Raw genomic sequence first — 15,810 nt, 5'->3', positions numbered from 1 at the left:
GGAATCATATCGCCATATACCCTTAAATTTAATGGGTCATTGTATACAGTAATTAGCAAAGCATAACTGTGCCTCATTGATGACTTTGAATGTATAAAATGCCAGCACAAACACCTGTATAATACCATCCATTGAGCTGAAATGACCACAGCACACACCATACATGTTGTGACTAAATCCCTAATCTTCATTCCATATCCCTCTCTTGAACTCACACTTTGGGTATGAGCCAACTTTATTCCTAAGATGTAAGAAATTTATTATTTTCCTCCATTCTTTTCATGAGGGCACATTTTGGAACTCTTGCCAAATATGACACACAGATCACATATTGTTTAATAATCCAATACACAGGAAGACTGTTTTCTTATAATTTGCTTTGAACTTCTTTGCTTGAACAGCAGTCTTCCTTGCTAACCGCTGCAGTTCAACAGTGGACAATACGGCTGTATTTTAAGCACAATCCGATCATCTGTTGCACAGGCAACAGCTATCTAGTCTATGGCGTATGAAAAATTTGTCTGCTACAAACCTGATGAAACATGCAGGACCGGGATGCATATCAAGCAAGGCCATTTCTATTACACCGAGTGTATTTTGCAGAGGTTTAGAAAATAACAGCTAGGCCTACACTTACAGGAATTCAGGAATGGGACTTCTTTCATTTGGCAAAGGCATAAATCTTTATTTTTGGTATGCCCTGCTTGGTTGATATTCTAAACTTCTACCACAAACTTATGCAAGTGAAAGCACAGAAGATAAGGTTGTCTAGACACCAGTCTGGAGTAGGAGCAGCACTCTACTCTTTTTTTTTTTTTCATCTTTTTTGAGTTGTGGGTCAACATGAAACTGTAATAAATTTAAAAGTTAACACTTCTACCGTACGTGGTATTTTCTATTGTCATTGACGTATTCAAGTGATGGATCTGGCAATTAGCTGGACTTGCTATGTAAACATTTACTACATAATAATACTAGGGTCTAACAGTTAGTAATAGTAGTTTTATAAGAGTTAACAACAGCCGGGTCTTCATTTGCCTGTAAATTCATTGTTCCACAGCCCAGGCTTGATACCATACTACTATTGTTCTCATTCATACAGGCGAGCGCTGCGCATGAAAGGGCTGCACGAGCGAGAGTTTCAGCGAACACACCGGATCGCCTGAGCTGAGGGGCATTTTAGCAGACAAAAATAACATTGCCTGCTTTCCTTGCGATCGGATAGCCCTTGCGCACGTAATTGACCCTACCAAAAACCGGCGAGACTTGCTTGCTAATAAACTCGGGATTACATGCTTAATCCATCGCCGTACATGACAGAAAAGCAGACAAAAATGTTCGTCGAGGTCTATAGATACTTACCGATGTAAGATGTAAGGTTTTTCCTGCCTCGGTCGAGCTCCTTTCGCAGCTGTTTTCGTTCTTGTAAGCAGCGTTGGTTGCCACACTTTACATACTCGGCCATTTTCATAAATATGAGTATTTAATAGCCGACGTCACGCGTGTGTGTGTGTGTGGTGCATAGTGTACTAGTATGTGTGCCCAGACAATTTTTTTTAAGGTGACGTCATCTCGCGGGAATCACCCTTTATGCGATATGCGATCCTCGTTCACAGACGCGGCAAATTTGTAAACTAATGGTAAGAATAGCACAGTCTTGTCTTTCGTACAGGCAGGATCTGGCTAACCCTTCAAGTTGTTATCAATTATCCATTGCTTTCGACACCATTCAAACTTTGTTTGTACAAATCCACATGAAACCACCATATTATAACTTGAATTCTACAGAAGAGGGAGATTGGGAAACTGTGCTGTGTGACGTCGTACGCGCTACGTTCTATACGCTTGTGCATTGCGAGTATTCATGGTGTGGACTGTGGTCAGCTGGCTGGTGGTGCATTTAACACTTTCAACAACAGCCTACAGGCTTCCAATTCCATAGCCCAAGGTATCAAGGACTGGGTGAAGCTAAAGCTAGTAGTAGAAGTAACACTTGATCTTCAGCCGTCAGTGCAGCTGTATGACGTACCCTATACTAGGTGACTTCTGCAACTGATCATGTCATTCGTGATGTCTGTCAATTTACATGTAAAAATTTGTTGCATTGACACTGTTATGAATCTCTCATGTTTGAATTTCTATTACTTAGATTAAACTAGATTTAATTTAGAACCTACAGTGCATTTTATGATTGTGAATTGAATGGCTAAGTAACTTATAAGAAATTATAACTTGTTGCAAGTATAAAAATTGCTATTAACCTGTTGAGGACGGGCTGATTTTGGTACAAATTAACACTTATTTCCCGTGCCATAGACACCTGCTGAAGTACAGCCAAACCTGCCCTAGCGGCCACCTGCCGCATGCAGCCACTGAAAATTTCCCCTGAGAGGAAAGCCCTGTTAAAGACCCTGTGTATATCAGCCACTTGTCTATAATGGGGCCAGCCAGCAGCCACAAATTTTGTTTCCCGCGGTAGATTTTAACCTGTCTAATTGCGGCCACAAACCCACATTATCGGCACAGCACATCTTGGAGCTGTAAGTGTAGTAGCCGCGAGCCGATAATTCAGCGTGCTTTTTTTGCTTTGTTGCCATGCCAGTCATTCATGGGCAATGTTCAGTGATTGCCACCGCTGCATGCATCACACATTCAGTCATAATAATGCACTAGTGTAAAGCTTTCTTCACTACTGTACACATGCGACTGTGCAACAACTTGATCAAACCGGCATTGTTCAATGCATGAAATACACTCGTGGATACGTATACACATAAAGGCCATGCAAGCACTTATAGATTTACATGTATACAACGATGATACATGTAGGCATTGCACACAAAAGTCAGATAACCAGTCTATAGCAGTCACCTGTCTATAATGGCCACATTTTTCGTCTCCCTTGCAGAGCTACCAAGTCTCACGCATTCTGTGTGAGACTCAAGCATTTAGGGGCCATCTCACGATCTCACGCATGGCACCCATTTTTCTCACTCATTGGGCAAAGTCTGCAACTTGGGCCTATAATAATGAGCATAGCTCAAAAGATTAAAGTGATAGTTACAAATGAAAGTAAATTCCCGTTTGTCTTTCAAAATAAGTAAAAAATAGTCACTGAAGTATGTACCTGATCGCACCATGAAGAGCTAAAAATTGAAAAAGCTCCCTACAGTGGGAGGCCACAGGGGGGAAAAACCCCTCCCACACTATTGCTCGCGCGCCTTCGCATGTCGAGATGCCTAGTCATGAAAATCTCACTCATAAAATTGTTTTGAACTTGGCATCCCTGCCCTTGGGTGGCCGCTATAGACAGGTTTGACTGTATACTCTGGACTTGTCCTCAACGTGTTAAACAATTAGCAGCTGCTATTGATTTTTCTAGCTGTGGCAGAGAAATTATTTCCCGGTTTGGACTGTGACAATGAGATAGGACAATGATAGGAGGAGTGAGATGTGAAGTGAGCTAGAGGAAGCAGAAACTGATATAAATTTTACCGACAGCATGTTTAAGTCTTGACTGATCTTTGAGGTTTGATGGAGGGCAGGGCTGCCAACATATATTGGAAACCATATAGTTGAGAGTGAGACTCCCATAGGCCAATGCTATAATTGGGAGTCAAAATAATGAGTGAGATCAATAGAAATGCACGCAAATGAAATAAAGTTTTAGAGTGAGAAAGGACCAAAATGAGTGAGTCTCACTCTCAATGAGTGAGAGTTGGCAGCCCTGGGAGGGAGATTAGAACAAGACAAAAGCCATGTTTATAATAAATTTATTGCTTTTTGAAGTAGGACTGTGGCATGGATTTTCTCAGTGACACAAAATGACAGGAGAAAATAATGACGGCTTTCAACATAGTTCTCAAGTATGATTCTAGCATATTTGAATTAGATTTAGTCTAAATATATTCAGTGTAGGGCCTACTTCTGTTTGACAAATAGATGCCACCCATAGATATAATTGTGAAGTGTACTAATACTAGCAGTACCCTTGCTTATCATTGTTACAGAAATTCTTCCCATAAATCCTGCCATAATGGATGAGTCATCTGAAATTCATGATTGTACCATCATGCCAAGCATGGAACAACCCGAAGGCGATGCTCAGATGGAGGAATCTTCCAGCGTTGTGAAACAGGCCATAAGTGTTCGAAAAGAATTGCAGCGACGTGTTGCTGAGAAGGAAGATATTTGCAGAAAACTCAGGATGGTGAAGATGTACAGAACAAAGGTGAATTCAATTCAAATGCCGAGGCTGAATTCGCAGAATTAAATGAGTTTAATCATGATTCCACAAGAGTGAAAGAATTATCAGATATATACCACTCTATGTTGTATTTGATTTGCTGTTCTTAAATCAATTCTTTTCTTTTGCCTATGGAATATTGTGAATATTATGTGAGATATAAGAACAAGGAAGCCTTTTGAAGTTGATTTTACTTGTTTGATCAAAAATTGTACTGTGTAGTTACAGTGTACATGTATTACAATACACTTTGTATGCCCAGATTGATATGACCTATTTTACCCTGACAATCAGTGAAGACAATCTTTCAAAGCATTTTACCATGGCATACAGTTGTAGTCTCTATAAGAAAGCTGTTCCGGTGAAAATTTAAAGACCATTAATGTAGAAAGGAATTGTTTTCCATGCACCACACAGTGCTCAGTTACCTTCATACATGATTGATAGACTGTGTGTAACCATGTAATTTTAGGTTGAAATTGATACGAGACCATTGCACACACCTGTCATTGCAAACTTCTTGTGGTTTTGTGAAGATATGATAGGGTGATAAGAAAAATTTGGGATTCTTCGTTTACTTGTTGTCATGTATGTATGCTATGGTGCGTGTTCTCCCTCTTGCAGAATGATCTGAATGCACTGCAAGAACTGATTGACAAGTGGAGAGAGGCATGCCAGTCTGCCATTGTACGTCTCTATGAGAAACACCCAGATCCAAAGCCATCGCTCGGAGATTTCATCAGTGGATGCAGACTGGACAAGGACCTGATCAATTTCAATGATGATGAAGAGACATTTTCATGATGAGTTCCACTGGTTAAAGGTCAGCCATAATGTTGCCAAATCATCTTCATCAGCAGATGCAGACTGGATGTAAGGACGTGATGGTGAAAACATTTTCAAGCTGATTTTCAGCTTTTAGAGGTCGGCCATAAGGCAGCCAATGCTCCCAGATTCCAAACCACCAGGTGGAGATTTTAGCAGCAGATGCAGAATGGACAATGGACCAGATCATTTTCAGTGTTGATGAGAAAACATTTTGAGAAGATATCTATTCCGTGGAAGTCTGCCACAGTGCAGACAAATGAATAGATAATCAAAATATATGTACTGGGATATGACAGTGGAATAATGTTTGGACGGGAGTGTACATAATTTACAAACTAGATGTGATTGCTAATTAGATTGTACATGTTCATATTTTGAACATCTCAACGCTGGAAACAAACATAATGTGACCACAAGATGGCAGTATTCAGCAATTATACTGACTGGAGCTCCCACTGGGAAATTAGAGGTTCCCTCTACTTGATGTGTGTGTATTTAAAAAAAAATAAAAAAATTAATGCTTCTTTGTACATGTATTGTTTTGCAGTAAACTGTACAGTGTATGTGTATATGGGTAATTGTGATATAGCTGTCAGCAGTTGATCTTTGTCGTTACGTATTTCTCTTACACATACCCAAAACTAACAAAATAGTTGCTTTGGTGCTTCAGGGAAATTGTTTTATGATTATCATGACTTTAGTGCAAGCACATATATTTCCATTTTAAGGGGGAACCTTGGCACTTTTATGTGAAAACATGCTCATACACTATACACCCAATACTGTATACGCCATATATTTATAGCGAGTCTAAATTTTCGCGAATCGGGACTTCCCGGCGATTTCGCAAGTGGTTAATTCGCGATCATGGAGTTGTGTACTAAATGGAGAAATGTATACGTGTATGTCACATTCATATCGGGATTAGAGGCAATATTTTCGCGTGTCTTTAATTTCGCTTATAGCACCTGACTCGCAAAATTCGTGAAAATAAAAACCTCATGAAATATTTGGCGTATACAGTATCTGTGCCATGTTTTGCAGCTTCTACATAAGTGACATGCATCCCAGCGTAATGATTGTCTGACAGTCAGCTTGTGACAAAGGCACCTGATTGCTTGAGAGCAGGCTTACCTTTTATCAGATACCAAACTGATAGCAGCTGATCATATATGACACATTTATCAAATGCATGTTGGTGATGGGAAGGCTTGGTTAAAGCTGTAGTCTTCCACCCACAAAAGTGTTTTGTGTGCTCTTCTGCCATTTTATGTAGATCAAAGTTTTTAGACTCTTATTTGTTCAGCACACATCTCCTTTAAATATGGTATCATTTCCCGGGATGGGTTGCATGTATGTATTTTGTACTTTGTTTGGAATTTTTTTTTTTTTTTTTTTTTTTTTTGGGGGGGGGGGGGGATAGAGAAAAGGGGATTGTCATTCAAACAGGCAGTGTTCAGCTGGATGTGTGTATGCTTGTATGAGTATCAAATGCAACAATAGATACACATGTAGACCGACATCAATAATTGAGCATGCCTCATCTATCTATGTATACACTATACCAAACATCTCAGCCACCAAGAAGTACCAATTGACTATCCATCCCATCTTACTGTGCAGTTGAGTTTAGGTCACACCATAATTTCATTGGATGGTTCCACATTGTGAATTTTATGTATCATGTTAAAATAGTCCAGGGTACAAGGTCTACTATAGGGGAAGGTCGGGACCAAGACACTATCCTTGTTTAAAAGCTGATATTTTGTTATCTTGGTAAAGCACATACTCATAGCATGAATGTCGTGCTATGTTAATATGTTTTTTTTTTTATTTATGTTGCTATGTTAAGATTGTACTGTTATATATATATATCAGACCATAGATGATCAGACTGATACTGCAAAGTAGTTTAGATCACAAGTACCAATAACCTTTTTTTTTTTTTTATTTATGTTTTATTGAAAAATTATACAGAATCACAATATTTACAGCAATCAACTTGATTAGAATTACGTAATCACTGAACAACGTTGAGGAATTGTAAAAAAAGAACAAAAAAAGGCAGAACATTAAGTTACCATATACAAATCAGATCTTGTTCAAGAGCGATAATCCGAGATGGGGAAGGAGAATATAACAAACAAACAAGTAAACAATTTAATGAGTGACCAATTAGCAGTTTCATCCTCCCTTCCAAAGTACCAATAACCTTCCAAATTTCAAATATGTTTTAAATTGCTTCACTAACAAAATACCAGTCTTCATTTTTTCCTGGATGTAAGAATGTTTGTTTGTTTTGTTTTTGATACATGTGGATGTAGTAATGCTCACAGAGACAATCGTTACCATAAGTAATGCACTCATTGCAGGTACCGGTATGTACTATGCATACAAGTTGTGTCCAATGTATACAGTATTGCTGCAACTGTTTGAGCATGCACTACAGGTACTTGCAGAGCTACCAAGTCTCACGCATTCTGCGTGAGACTCAAGCATTTAGGGGCAGAGACTCCAACTCTCCCGCTTTCGACGGGAGATCTCCCGCCGAAAGCACATTTTTGCAGAATCTCCCGTTCTCCCGCTTGAGATTTAATTTCTCCCGCTTGAAATGATTTCTTGCTTAATTTCATTGTATGTTGAAAAATAAGCCTTAGATAGTGCAAGAGAGCATCTAGAACCCTAGACCGCAAGGAACTTCGCGCTCGTGATGTGCCCTTCACGCACATCAAGTTGGAGTCTCCCGTTTGCTAGGGGCTTCGGGCGGGAGAATCTCCAGATCAGAAGGTGCTTGGGGTTGGAGTCTCTGTAGGGGCCATCTCACGATCTCGCGCATGGCACCCATTTTTCTCACGCATCGGGCGAAGTCTGCAACTTGGGCCTATAGTAATGAGCATAGCTCAAAAGATTACAGTGATAGTTGCAAATGAAGGTATATTTCCCTTTTGTCTTTCAAAATAAGTAAAAAATAGTCATTTAAGTATGCACCTGATCGCACCATTAAGAGCTAAAAATTGAAAAAGCTTCCTACCGTGAGAGGCCACAGGGGGGGAAAACCCCTCCCACACCCTCGCCCGCGTGCACATTAGCATGCCGAGATGCCGAGTCATGAAAATCTCACTCTTAAAATTTTTTTGAACTTGGCATCCCTGTACTTGTAGCATGTATGGTATGATCAATACACAAAGAGATAGATGGTCAGAGGTTGCATCAGGTTTAAACATCTAAGACATGTTTACTGCAAGATTTCAGTGGCTCATACAATACTACATAGACTGCCATGAGCACTGCATAAAGAATACTGGTACACATCCTTTTTTCTAGCAATATGGCTGAGGGGATAATGCCACCAAACATGTAGGCTCTTGGACCTTTTTTGTGGTCATGTAGGCAGTGGGGATTTCTTGCTATAACAGGTTTAATTAACTATTTCTTTTTTCGAAGTTACAAGATTCAGCTAATAGCATTTCATTCATTATAGCCGATTTTGGTGTAGATGTACGAATTCACTAGTGTAATACATTGTACCTTGACTCATATGGAAGAAAAATTTGGACATTACAAATTGCTGTTTAACATCCTATTTCAGCTAGTGTTTGCCATGTCAAGTTTTTCTCTGTTTATAGACCACAAAGTCAGGTGGTAAGAAAGCAAAGTAAAAAAAGTCAGGTGGTAAGAAAACAAAGTAAAATAAAAATTGATGGTAATTACTCAAACCTTCATGTATAAGAACAGATAGGTTTAGGATATGCTGTACATTGTGTACCAGAAACAAATTTAATACTTGGTCTATGTACAAGTACAAAGTGTATATCTGTTTGAAAGCATTAAAACATGATGTATTCGCGGCATAAAATTTTCACAAATTGGAGCTGATCACCTTTCTCGTGCCTTGAAATTTTTGCCAATTGCTACTGGCATTCAGTGCATATAGTGTAGACAAGAACTTTTGTGTGCATTTTAATTTCGCGAATCTTGGCTCTTGCGAAATTAGCGAAATTAAAATGCATATGAACATTCCTCGTTTTACAGAAGCATGTAATTGTGTGTGTGTACAAAGTATGTTTGTGTCATGAGTATTTGTTTTTGTGTGGTTATGATATTTCTCTGAGTGCCAGTATTTTTCTTCGTAGTTTGCATGGTGTACGCCTTCATAAGATAGCCGTTGGATGTTTGGATTGACCCCTTTTCTTCTTATTTTCACCCATAATTTTTCTTGACTCTTTGCAGAAGGAAGGTTGCATGATTTAGAGGGTCATGTTTGTGGGTAGAATTTATGTTTGGTTTAGCGTGCAGATATTTCATTATGGAGCAATTGTCAAAGAAGCAAGTGTCATGGAACCTGCTGTTACAGCTATCTGCAGGAAAAAAAAAGAAGATAATCCATAATGAGTATACAAAGGGGAAAAAAAAACCTGCCAACATCTGAAATGCCAGGCTTCCCCTCCAGCTGTAAGCAGACTACAATTTAGTCAAAATGAATGAAAATATGCAATATGCACAAATACTGCTCGACATATCTGTACAGTGAAGCATACACTCAATGGCTCCCTAGATGAAACTTAAGTACAATTTATATTATCTTTCCATGCCAAAATGGTGATGGATTACACGATACAAGTCAAAATCACTTTGCTTACACAAATGCTTTCTAAGACAGATGGGATTCATCCAAACCTGTGTTAAAAAACAAACACAAAAGATGTGATTGATTTGCCAAAATGTTTCATGTCAACAATGCATGGTAGACGACTGCACAGAATCAATCCCAGCTCAACCAACCAGGCCGGGGCACTAGCTGTTGTACCAAACAATAGACTGCATGTTTTCTACTTATCCACAGATAAGTACAGTGTATATTGAAATGAATAGCAAAGCAGGAGGGAAAATTGAAGGTGAAGGTCTCTCCAAGGGAAGGGCAGGGATGCCAAGTTCAAAACAATTTTATGAGTGAGATTTTCGTGACTAGGCATCTCGACATGCGAAGGCGCGAGCAATAGTGTGGGAGGGGTTTTTCCCCCCTGTGGCCTCCCACTGTAGGGAGCTTTTTCAATTTTTAGCTCTTCATGGTGCGATCAGGTGCATACTTCAGTGACTATTTTTTACTTATTTTGAAAGACAAACGGGAATTTACCTTCATTTGTAACTATCACTTTAATCTTTTGAGCTATGCTCATTATTATAGGCCCAAGTTGCAGACTTCGCCCGATGAGTGAGAAAAATGGGTGCCATGCGTGAGATCGTGAGATGCTCGAGTCTCACACAGAATGCGTGAGACTTGGTAGCTCTGGAAGGGAAAAGAGATGCTGCCTTTGGATGCATTACCGATGTCAAAAGCTGAACAAAACTCACCATCTCAAATCCATCTTGATTTGTTGTTGAGGGGAAAATCCCAGAGAATGAGACACAAACCAATTTTGTTTGAAGAGTACAAATCTACTCAATGAATAAATTAGGCCTTAGGGACCATTTATTATTCAACAGGTTTAACCCTGGTATTTACTATTTTTGTCATAACCCAGAGGGTGTTCAACCAGAAGAGACTTTATACAAATGTCTTAGTACAACAGAAACACCGATTACTGTGACTGGTACATGTATGACAAATAATACCTGGTCTGTCCATTTCGTTTTTGTTTTGTCTAACAGTATCTCCGACTTGTTAGGTGATACGCTATCAGCGTATCACCTATTGTGATTGTCAAAATCTCTCTTTATTTTTTTAGGTGATACGCTTTTAGCGTATCACCTATTGTGTTTGTCAAAATCTTCCTTTCTTTCTTTTTATTCTTCTTTCTTTCTGGCACATTTTGTGTCGTGAATATCTCAACATTGACATGACGGAATAACATGACATTTTCAGTCAACATGTCTCATGACAATATCTAGCCACAATAAGGTTTTCATGACAGTAACATATCTATGACGTCATCTAGGCGCCATTTTGTGATTTTCGGACCATGTTACATGATCGATCATAACTTCATAACTAAAGGTCATTTCTGTATCATTTTCGTTGGACATAAAGTTCAGGTCACGCTCTATCTTACTTTTTAATGCTAATTACCTAGGACATCATTACGCGCGCATTAGCGCGCGTCAAAGTTTTTAAATGCTTAAAACGACTTCCCAATGGAAAATCTCGAAGTTTCAGACAATTTTAAACGTTCCGCGCGTTCGCGTCCGTCCGCGCATTTCCGCTCTTAGCAACATGAAAATGCACATTATTTGACAGATTTGGATTCCTGATACATTAAGTACCAATATCCATTGATTTTTGATCAATTTCGACCTATAACAAAGGAATGCGCTGGAGTCAAAGTTGAAATTTCGTGTCCGCGTCTATGTGGAAATATAGCGAAAAACATGTCTTTGTTTATTTCACCATAGCTCTTTAAAACGTCAGGTGACCCTACGTTTTTATTGCATATTACAAAAGCATATGAATTCAAAATAACGTTTCAAGTATCAATATTTCCCTAAATACATTATGACGTCATCATATCATCATCTGAAATCAAAAAAGTGGAATTAATTTTTTTGAGGTACTGTTTCTGACATTCATTTGCTCGTATCTCTGTTGTTTAAGCTCAATATTATCCCAAATTCAGATATGTTGTACTTTGAACATTTGCCTTTTAAGTCCAAGTCATGGTTTTGAAATTTGATGACGTCATCATACCTGAAATTGTGATTAAAGGTAAAGATGCAAAATCGGACAAGTTTACGTGTTATGTCTATGGGAGGTGATTTTTTTTTAAACCATGCATTGACTTGACAACGTTTAAGCACCTTTATCTCAGCTGATTTTGCTTCATTTCCTCTGAAACTTAAGTATGTTGCAGCTGAGACAATAAGCTTCAGTAATCATGCATTTTATATTTTGAAATCTCATCATCAGGTTGACAATTTTGCAGTTTAAAACTGAAAATGAGAATGGAATGTGGACAAAACGATTCCCGATTCAGCTTTCACATACATAAGTTTACGTTCCTCATATTTTCTCGCCGAGACGTATGGCCGAGTGGTTAAAGGCGACGTCTCAGAGATGTGAGGTTGCGGGTTCGAACCCCACAAGATCACGAAACAAAATACTTAGCTATTTTACTTTTTTTCTTCAATTTTGTATTACATATTCGTCCATGTAGAAATCACGTTCGTATATAAACGCACCTATACACACACACAGACACACAGACACACACCATATCCCTCTTTTTTGTGTTGGAGACCACATTGCTTCGACTGCTGCAAAATTTTGCAGGCTGACTTTGTCAAACCGATCATAGTATGTAATGACGACGACGGAGGTGTTGTACTTTGAACAATTGTCTTTCAAGACCATGTCATTGTTTTGTACTTTGATGACGTCATTACACTGAAAATTGTGATTAAAGGCAAGGTATCAAATCCAGCCGATTATAGGCTTTATGTCTACGGCGCGTATTTTTCCCAAGTTGCCAGAAATGGCATAGCGACATCAGTCGTTACAAGGCCACATTTCCGTCTAGCAATGCAATACATGTTCACGCGGCCACGATTGTTGAGTGGGCATTGACTTTTTCCCCCTGTAATATCTATACATTTCTTTTTTGCCTTACCATTTCCGGGGATGTCCCGTGGCCGAGTGGTTAGAGAAACGGTTTTGCATGCACGCTAAATATAACTTCAAGGTGCCTATATCACATTCTTTTCTTTGTCGATCACAGATGACCGACACCTGATGACCCCAAGCGTATCACCTAACTCGTCAGCGTGACGAGTTTCATATCTCGTTTTTTATTCTTCTTTCTTTCTGGACAATTTTGTGTCGTCAATATCTCAACAATGACATTACGGAATGACATGAAATTTTGAGTCAACATGTCTCATAACAATATCTAGCCACAATAAGGTTTTCATGACAGTAACATATCTATGACGTCATTTAGGCGCCATTTTGTGATTTTCGGACCTTGTCACATGATCGATCATAACTTCATAACTAGATGTCATTTCTGCATCATTTTCGGTGGACATAAAGTTCAGGTCACGCTCTATCTTACTTTTTAACGCTAGTTACCCAGGTCTTCATTACGCGCGCGTTCGCGCGCGTCAAAATTTTAAAAGGCTCAAAACGACTTCCCAATGGGAAATCTCGAAGTTTCAGACAATTTTAAGCGTTTCAAACAATTTTGCACGTGCGCGTCCGTCCGCACGTTTTCGCGCGCACAGCGCGTCAGTAACATGAAAATGCACTTTTTTTGACTGATTTGGATTCCTGATACTTTGAGTAACAATATCCATTGATTTTTGATCGATTCTGACAAATAACAAAGCAATGCACTGGCGTCAAAGTTGAAATTTCGCATGCGCATCTATGTGCAAATATAGTGAAAAAACATGTCTTTATTTATTTCGCCATAGCTCTTTAAAACGTCAGGTGACCCTATGTTTTTATTGCATATTACAAAAGCATATAAATTGGACATAACGTTTCAAGCATCATTATTTCCATAAATACATTATGACGTCGTCATATCGTCATCTGAAATCAAAAAAGTGGAATTAATTTTTTTAAGGTACTGTTTCTGACATTCATTTGCTCGTATCTCTGTTGTTTAAGCTCAACATTATCCCAAATTCAGATATGTTGTACTTTGAACATTTGCCTTTTAAGTCCATGTCATGCTTTTGATATTTGATGACGTCATCATACCTTAAATTGTGATTAAAGGTAAAGACGCAAAATCGGACAAGTTTACGTGTATTGTCTATGGGAGGTGATTTTTTTTTAAACCATGCATTGACTTAACAACGTTTAAGCACCTTTATCTCAGCTGATTTTGCTTCATTTCCTCTGAAACTTTAGTATGTTGTAGCTGAGACAATAAGCTGCAGTAATCATGCATTTCATTCTTTGAAATCTTCTCATCAGATTGACAATTTTGCAGTTTAAAACTGAAAATGAAAATGGAATATGGACAAAACGATTCCTCATGTATCTTTCACATACATAAGTTTACGTTCCCCATATTTTCTCGTCGAGACGTGTGGCCGAGTGGATAAAGTCGACGTCTCAGAGACGTGAGGTTGCGGGTTCGAACCCCACAAGATCACGAAACAAAATACTTAGCTATTTTACTTTTTTTTTTCTTCAATTTTGTATTACATATTCGTCCATGTAGAAATCACGTTCGTATATAAACGCACCTATACACACACACAGACACACACACACGCCATATCCCTCTTTTTTGTGTGTTGGAGACCACATTGCTTCGACTGCAGCAAAATTTTGCAGGTTGACTTTGTCAAAACGATCATAGTATGTAATGACGACGACTGAGGTGTTGTACTTTGAACTGTCTTTCAAGACGATGTCATTGTTTTGTAATTTGATGACGTCATTACACTGAAAATTGTGATTAAAGGCAAGGTATCAAAACCAGCCGATTATAGGTTTTATGTCTGCGGGACGTATTTTTCCCAAGTTGCCAGAAATGGCATAGCGACCTCAGTCGTTACAAGGCCGCTTTTCCGTCTAGCAATGCAATAGATGTTCACACGGCCACGTTAGTTGAGTGGGCATTGACTTTCCCCCTGTTATATCTATACATTGTTGTTTGTTTTTTTGTCTTACCATTTCCGTGGATGACCCGTGGCCGAGTGGTTAAAGAAATGGTTTCGCATGCACGCTCAATATAACTTCAAGGTGCCTATATCACATTCTTTTCTTGTCGATCACAGATGACCGTCATCTGATGACCACAAGCGTATCACCTAACTCGTCCTCAATGTGACGAGTTTTCATGTCTCGTTTAATAGAGGGATGGTACAGTTTTAGTGAAAATGAGGCTTCAAGTTTCCATAACATTTTTTTTTTTTTTAAATGAGAAACCTCCAGTGAAATATGAAAGAGCTTATAAAGCTTAAATTCTAAGAGGAATTCAAAGTTTATTTGATGAAAATTGGTTTTGAAATGGCCAAGATGTCCAAAACAAAGTGATCCTAATAAAAGATGGGACCCATCTTTTATTTAAAGATTGCTTTGTTTTACCTTGTTTTTGGATATCTCGGCCATTTCAGAACTGATTTTCCTTGAATAAAGTTTGAATTCCCCTTAGAATTGTATGCTCTTTACAAATTCATAAAGTAGTTTCTAAGTACAATCTGTATCTCGCACACACAACAAAAGTTAAAGGCTGAATCCTTACCTCAACCAACACTATACCATCCCTTTTGACTAGTTCAAAATTCAGGCCATTTGGCTTGTTTTGCACAGAACTGTTTTGTTCATTGTATAATAAACATGCACAATTTCTTTATCTATTGAGCCACTAGTCTAGCCATAAGTGGATGCTTGTCATGCTACTGGCTACACAAAACCCTTCCCCCTCCCTGGAAAATATTGTCTATAACTGGCCTGTAATGCCTACTTATCAGAAGTGTATTGAGCTTGTTATGGCATGATGTAAGTCTATTAACAATTATTTCTGCAGGTTATCATAGCTCCAGTATCATGAGCATCCGTATGAGTATCGTTATCAGTCATCAAGAGAAGCTGCTATGTCTCCCAATGTTGATGATACTTGTATCATAAAACATGCTCGTGTTGATGAAAATTTGTGTTTCATATTTCTTTTATTTTACCTGGGATATAGAGCAATTGTGTTGGAGTTCAGCAGTATACAGTCTGACCTCGATTATCCAACCATCTCTCATCTAGACTTCTCTATCATCCAGACTGCATGTCA

General features: G+C 38.7%; 2 protein-coding genes across 2 annotated transcripts in view; one reads left to right on the top strand and one right to left on the bottom strand.

The window, feature by feature from the left end:
• LOC139736626 (ligand-dependent nuclear receptor corepressor-like protein) overlaps positions 1-1,495 on the bottom strand; it is a 67,078-nt gene extending 65,583 nt beyond the window's left edge. Inside the window, exon 1 of the mRNA XM_071647377.1 lies at positions 1,363-1,495. Within this exon, the coding sequence (XP_071503478.1) occupies positions 1,363-1,471 (109 nt within the window). The 5' untranslated portion in view covers positions 1,472-1,495. The remainder of the gene's footprint in view (positions 1-1,362) is intronic.
• A 382-nt stretch (positions 1,496-1,877) lies between these two features.
• LOC139736641 (swi5-dependent recombination DNA repair protein 1 homolog) lies at positions 1,878-5,318 on the top strand. Its single transcript, XM_071647389.1, has 3 exons — positions 1,878-1,948; positions 4,011-4,231; positions 4,871-5,318. Exons 2-3 carry the CDS (start codon positions 4,037-4,039, stop codon positions 5,048-5,050), a joined length of 375 nt encoding a protein of 124 aa, XP_071503490.1. The 5' UTR covers positions 1,878-1,948; positions 4,011-4,036; the 3' UTR covers positions 5,051-5,318.
• Positions 5,319-15,810: the final 10,492 nt, after the last annotated feature.

Source organism: Diadema antillarum, unplaced genomic scaffold (assembly GCF_040938485.1).
Source record: "Diadema antillarum isolate AM-2024a unplaced genomic scaffold, OU_Dant_1.0 seq00000659_RagTag, whole genome shotgun sequence".
NCBI lineage: Eukaryota > Metazoa > Echinodermata > Echinoidea > Diadematoida > Diadematidae > Diadema > Diadema antillarum.
Note: the sequence above shows the minus strand (reverse complement) of the source record. Positions and strands in the feature narration are given on the sequence as shown.